The 6,947-nt window shown below is 35.2% G+C and overlaps 1 protein-coding gene across 1 annotated transcript in view; it reads right to left on the bottom strand.

The window, feature by feature from the left end:
- LOC106473757 (calsyntenin-1-like) overlaps positions 1 to 6,606 on the bottom strand; it is a gene marked incomplete at its 3' end in the record, with an annotated part of 40,311 nt that extends 33,705 nt beyond the window's left edge. Inside the window, exon 1 of the mRNA XM_013934437.1 lies at positions 6,409 to 6,606. Within this exon, the coding sequence (XP_013789891.1) occupies positions 6,409 to 6,583 (175 nt within the window). The remainder of the gene's footprint in view (positions 1 to 6,408) is intronic.
- Positions 6,607 to 6,947: the final 341 nt, after the last annotated feature.

The following is a 6,947-nucleotide window of genomic DNA, read 5'->3' as shown; positions in this document are numbered from 1 at the left end:
TTTTTAAAAAGGTCTAATGTTAGGTCATAGAATAACATTATAAGTTTATTTATTGATAGTATTAAGTACTGTAAGGTTTAGCCCTAACTAAACTAAAGCAAAAAACATATACAAGTTACAGATAATTTATCTTATTATCGAACATGGGTTGTACCTAATAAAGGCTTAATTAATGTTAGGCCTAAGACAAGTGAACTTATAGATTTCGGTATTTGCGATTAGAATTCCAATATCTAAAGAAGTACTGTTGCAATAAAGATATTAATTTGACCGCAAATGTGTAGCTGGTCTCTGCTAGTATATATTATACTCTGTATATCCGACAATAAACTGTTTATTACTTCTGAAAAGTACAAGATGAAAACAGAACAACTAAATATCTATAATTCATTTCTTGTTAAGATGTTTACACTTGTATGCCAGAACTGGGTATTCTTTGACTGTAAATCAGTTATTTTATACACTATACGAGCTACAGGACTGGGAATCTAAGTTGTTATTTACTGGAAGAAAGCATTATGAGTTAATTAACTAAACTAAACTAAACAGTTTTCTACGCCTTACGTTAACCTGCCCATTGAGCGTCTTATAACGGTCATGATTTCAGTTTTAAATTAAAGGCCAGTGTAGTAACCTTCCTACAAAATTCAGTTAAGTTTATGTTGTTAATAATAAAATACGCCACGACTCTAGCTAAACAAAATCATTCATGGCCCTTGAAACAAAATTAAACTGAGTCCACTGGTCTCAAGACTACACATCACACTTCAAAACAATTTAATTCCTCTTCATCAGCTAGTAGTTGTTATTGTTTTTTCTGTAAACATCTGTGTCCAGATTTACAAATGTGTCACCTGCTCTTCCATTAGGCGACACATATTTTCACCCACGCCAGCTATGAGGACAAAACTTTTGGAGAAACATGCAGGTGGGCTACTCCCTCAGTCCGTCTGTTAACCTTACCTACCAACCAATCAGTGTACCAGGTGCATATTAAGAGCATCATTTCTTCACAATAGGCATGCAGCTGTTTCTATATCTACCGATTCGGTAAATATGCTTACTCAACGACAACAAAAAAAAAGTCTTTTTCAGCTTCTCTATCCTCAAGAATCCGGGTTTCGATACCCGTGGTGGGCAGAATACAGATAGCCCATTGTGTATCAAACCTATCATCAAGTGTATTATGAAATTGGGAATCCTCAAATTGGATAATTAAGTTTTATAGTAGCATCTAGAATACTTAAACATACATTGATATACAACCTTCTTGGTCAGCCACCTTGTGGTAATGACTGAAATAATAATTACCACAATAGCTGTAAGAGACGGAAAAGGTAATCTGGACCAAAACTATTTGGTTAAAACGTTAACCAGAGGTTTCTCTCAAGTCGTTTAACTTACATGGCCAAGTGGTTAGGGGGCTTGACTCGCAATCTGACCAGAGGTTTCTCTCGAGTCGTTTAACTTACATGGCCAAGTGGTTAGGGGGCTTGACTCGCAATCTGACAAGAGGTTTCTCTCAAGTCGTTTAACTTACATGGCCAAGTGGTTAGGGGGCTTGACTCGCAATCTGAGGGTCCCCGTCCCTCCAAACATGCTCGCTCTTTCAGCCTTGGGGGTGTTATAACGTGGCGGTAAATCGCACTCTTAGTTGGTAAAACAGTAGCCCAAGAGTTGGCGGTGGGTGGTAATGACTATCTGCCTTCCCTCTGGTTTTTCACTGCTAAATTAGAGACGGCTAGCGCAGATAGCCCTCGTGTAGCTTTGCGCGAAATTCAAAACAAACCTTAAACCGTTTACTTTTGTATTACCATCTTGTAGGAACACTGATATTTTTGAGATATTGTCTCCCCTCCCCAGCGGCTCAGCTGTAAATCTGAAGGCTAATAATAGGGCTAAAACACAGATACAGCCTGTGAAACTTTGCGCTTAACATCAACACAGTGGTACAGCGGTATGTCTGCGGACTTACAACACTAGAAATCGGGTTTCGATACCCGTGGTGGGCAGAGCACAGATAGCCCATTGTGTAGCTTTGTGCTTAACTTCAAACAAACTATCATTAAGAATTTACAGTTTATTCTTGAAACATTGATTCTTTGATTCTTATAGAAACCTACATTAACTAGAAAGCTACATTAAATTCTAGAAGACATTAGGTAACAGAAAACTACATTAACTTCTAGAAGACATTAGGTAACAGAAGGCTACATTAAATTCTAGAAGACATTAGGTAACAGAAGGCTACATTAAATTCTAGAAGACATTAGGTAACAGAAAGCTACATTAACTTCTAGAAGACATTATAGGTAACAGAAAGCTACATTAACTTCTAGAAGACATTAGGTAACTTATAAGAGTACCGATTTTCTCTCGTTCAGCCCCCCGGTGGGTCAGCGGTAAGTTCACGGACTTAAACGCTAAAATCTGGGGATCGATTCCACGCGGTGGACACAACAGATAGCCCAATGTGGCTTTGCGCTAGAACAGACTAACTAGTGTATATTTTGACTCCCGATGTAACGGAAATACTGGTAGGAAGACAACCGGGGGTACTCGGGAACATTTCTGTTTCCCTTCGTCCACGCGAGGTTAAGTTAGGGGCAGGATCTTGGTTGTGAATTTAAGTTTCAGTGGTTCGATTGGTTTTACAAGGCTGGCGGCTCGAAACTCATATACAACAAAATAAATAAGAAGGTTGAATTTGATGGTAAAATTCATCTAGAGATGTCATCCTTCTTATTGGTTCTACCTGGTAGTTCTCAGTGAAAAACTGAATTTGATAGTAAAGTTCATCTAGAGATGTCATTCTTCTTATTGGTTCTACCTGGTAGTTCTCAGTGAAAAATTGAATTTGATGGTAAAGTTCATCTAGAGATGTCATCCTTCTTGTTGGTTCTACTTGGTAGTTCTCAGTGAAAAATTGAATTTGATGGTAAAGTTCATCTAGAGATGTCATCCTTCTTATTGGTTCAACCTGGTATTTCTCAGTGAAAAATTGAATTTGATGGTAAAGTTCATCTAGATATGTCATCCTTCTTTATTGGTTCTACCTGGTAGTTCTCAGTGAAAAACTTGAATTTGATGTAAAGTTCATCTAGAGATGTCATCCTTCTTATTGGTTCTACCTGGTAGTTCTCAGTGAAAAACTGAATTTGATAGTAAAGTTCATCTAGAGATGTCATTCTTCTTGTTGGTTCTACCTGGTAGTTCTCAGTGAAAAACTGAATTTGATGGTAAAGTTCATCTAGATATGTCATCCTTCTTATTGGTTCTACCTGGTAGTTCTCAGTGAAAAATTGAATTTGATGGTAAAGTTCATCTAGAGATGTCATCCTTCTTATTGGTTCTACCTGGTAGTTCTCAGTGAAAAACTGAATTTGATAGTAAAGTTCATCTAGAGATGTCATCCTTCTTATTGGTTCTACCTGGTAGTTCTCAGTGAAAAACTGAATTTGATGGTAAAGTTCATCTATAGATGTCATCCTTCTTGTTGGTTCTAAATGGTAGGTCTGACCATTACTTTCAATAAGATCTGCTTTACATACAGAGAATAGTTACATTATTTTCAAATCACATATTTGTGTGTGTGTGTTTTCATGGGGGGTTAGGGGGATGCTCCTGTGCTAAAATAATAAACAAGAGCATGACGACCATTTGTATTTTGAATCAGAAAGGAACATTAAGTTTCGACATTTCTTGTATATGATAGTGTCGTTTATTCTACTATTGTCTTTCAAAGTGTAATATGCAGATACAACTTAATGCAAGCAATTACTGTTTTCTCAAACTTATCTATTTTAAGTAAAGAACATGAAAGTATAAAGCAAAGAAGAATACATGTAACAATTCAACAGTATGTACACTTAAAAGTTTGTGCATTAATTTTATATTTCTTTTATTTATCAAGTCCAACCGTGTTTCGAAATGTTTTAAAATCATCTTAAGTTTAGAAAAATATCATTGTTTTTAACATTGATTAATTATTACAGTTATTACAATTTTATATTTTTTTTATGGTAAAGCGAACAACGTCAAGGAAAATGTAATAATTAAAAAAACAAAGAACGCGTGATTACAGAAATGTTTTTTTTTTCATTACTTGACATTGAAGAAAAGTACAAATCGTAATTGTTTTCTACACTTACGTAGAAAAAATCTTTGAATCGGGAAAAGAAATGGTTGAACAGCGTCGCCGTTGGAGGAAAATCTAATTTAAAACGAAATTCAGTTGATTTATAAAACAAAGAAAACGATTTAGCTTAATTTTTAACTTTCTTTTCAGATTAATCAAATCTAAGGCACAGTGAGTTGTGTTTCTAGTTCTAATAGTCTGGAAGTTAAATGATGAAAACAAAATTTAACATAGCCTACTACTCTTGTGATTAGCTTTAAAATCAAGTCAATCTATTTTCATTATAATAACAACTGACCTTTTAATGCCTATGTAGCTTTGTGCTGAACTTCAAACAAACAATCCAAAATTTTCAGAGCATGTAAAGCGCTTTTCCAGTTACACCTGTAAGAACGTATCGGCTCTGTAACGAATGTATTTTTTGTATTTGAACTTTGTATTTATGGCAAAGCTATATGGTTGTTTGCTGCCGCTTCTGATTTTGGAATACTGACTAGATGAAAGGCAGCCAGTTTAACAAACCCTAATACCCACCATCCACGCTAAGAGATTGACCGTTACTCTTATAACGCACCGATAGCGCCAAGTGTGAGGAATAACCAGTCAGCAGCACCGTAACATTCACCAGGATTGATTGTCATTCTTATAACGCACCTACAGCTTAAAGTGTGAGGAATATTTTGAGGTATCGCACGGATTTGAACACAGCTCGCAAGATTCGAAATCCAAAGCTCTAGCACTGAGTCGACCCTTGCCCTCTGTAAAGAATGCAAGCCTGATCTTGTGAATATTCTGAACAGTTATTCACCTGAAGACATTTTACTCAACGTGTTTCTTTTTACTTCATAACATAACTTAAGACATACCAACTCCATATTACAGACGGAAATATACCGAGTTTCATCCTAAACCTTTTGTCAACGTATTTTTATCGTAACGTGTTATTAATTGTGAAATAAAACAAAATACATTTTTTACACCAGATGGAGCCATCGACCATTGTTAACAATAACACGGTTTAAGTGTTATAGAAAATTTTTTCCGACAAACTAATTTACAATTTATTATATCAAATCTTATAACACACTAAAAACTGATATTAGTTTATTTCTTATCAGCGCCCCCCAGTGGCACAGCGGTATGTCTGCGAACTTACAACGCTAGAATCCGGGTTTCGATTCCCGTGGTGGGCAGAGCACAGATAGCCCATTGTGTAGCTTTGTGCTTAATTACAAACAAACAAACAATCTTATCAGCGACGTGAAATAGACCCAGCATAACTTAATGCAAATGACCGATAAGAATACGAGTTTTAAAATATTATAAATGTGTTTGCTGTGTATAAAAGTGTAACTAGTTAAAATCATAAATAATATTCAACGTTAAACTGGTACACAATCAGAAACTTTTTATTTAGGCCTATCTATTACAACGTCGAAACATGTAGAGTCATCAACTTTTTGAAGGCCATAGGTAGGCCTAAATAAAATGTTTTTAATTGTGTACCAGTTTAACGTTAAATATTATTTATGATTTTAACTTTATACACAAGTGCCAAAATACTATAATTAGCGTAACTAGTTGTTTGTTTAGTCAGCAAACGTAACTATTACACAGGCCTGCGAATTTAAACTTCATAAAAATGTTGTTTTTTTTTTGTTTTAATAAGGAGGTTTTTCTTAATACAGCTACACAGATTTCGAAAATATTATTCTTTTTTTTTTCTATCACGTAAGGATTTTTTTTTTTTAGAAATCGGGAAGGAAAAAACTCATACTTGGATCAAATTATTATTTTGTTTACCACAATGAACATTTTTTATTATTATGTTTGTTAACAAAAATACTAACAAACTGAAGAAAAGAGAAGAACACTGATGTCCAACGAATATGCATCCTCATTCATACTGATTTTTGTGTGTGTATGAAATCTAGGTCTTTTATTCTCAAAACTACGTGTTGTGGCCTTTCTTTTATATACTGCGTTATGACGTTTTGTGAAAAATATGTACGTGGTGGAGAAAAATGTATATCATTTTCGGATTCAGCGTACAAGAATTACTGCAGGGCATGCAAAAATTGCAAGACAATAAAACAGTCGCAGGCCTGTGTTATTAAACGCTAACTCAGTATCCCTAACAACGTAACGTAAGTCAGACATTTGATGGTCAGCTTGAGGAACATAGAACTACACTCGACAGTGTTGCGAGAACCGCAATATTCTACTCAGAAAAGCGTTAACTCTTAAGCTTATCTACATACAACACTCACCAGTGGTTTGAGTCGCCGAGACGATGCATGGTACCATCAGTAGCAGAAGTGCTGATGGGAAGGTCATGTTATCATCAGTACAAGGAAGAAGAAGCCTTAGTTTACGAACACGTTGATGATGTAGTGCCAGCTCTGGAATGATTGCTCTACTCTTTTCAACGAAAACGATCCGCATGGCTTGTGCCAAAGCTTCAACGGTGTCACGTGATATCGCTCAAGCAATCAGTGCTTCGATTCTTCAGGTGTTTCCAGATGCAAGTAATCAATATTTTCTTTGTTCCTTTAAACGAAGATCTTAGAGAAATGTTGATAGTAAAAAAACAATTATGGTTAGAAAACTATAACACAGTTTACAGTTTTTTTTCATCCCTAGTTTTCTAACCATAATTTAAAAAAACAATTATGGTTAGAAAACTATAACACAGTTTACAGTTTTTTTTCATCCCTAGTTTTCTAACCATAATTTAAAAAAACAATTATGGTTAGAAAACTATAACACAGTTTACAGTTTTTTTTCATCCCTAGTTTTCTAACCATAA

The sequence above is a fragment of the Limulus polyphemus genome, unplaced genomic scaffold (assembly GCF_000517525.1).
Source record: "Limulus polyphemus unplaced genomic scaffold, Limulus_polyphemus-2.1.2 Scaffold6482, whole genome shotgun sequence".
NCBI lineage: Eukaryota > Metazoa > Arthropoda > Merostomata > Xiphosura > Limulidae > Limulus > Limulus polyphemus.
Note: the sequence above shows the minus strand (reverse complement) of the source record. Positions and strands in the feature narration are given on the sequence as shown.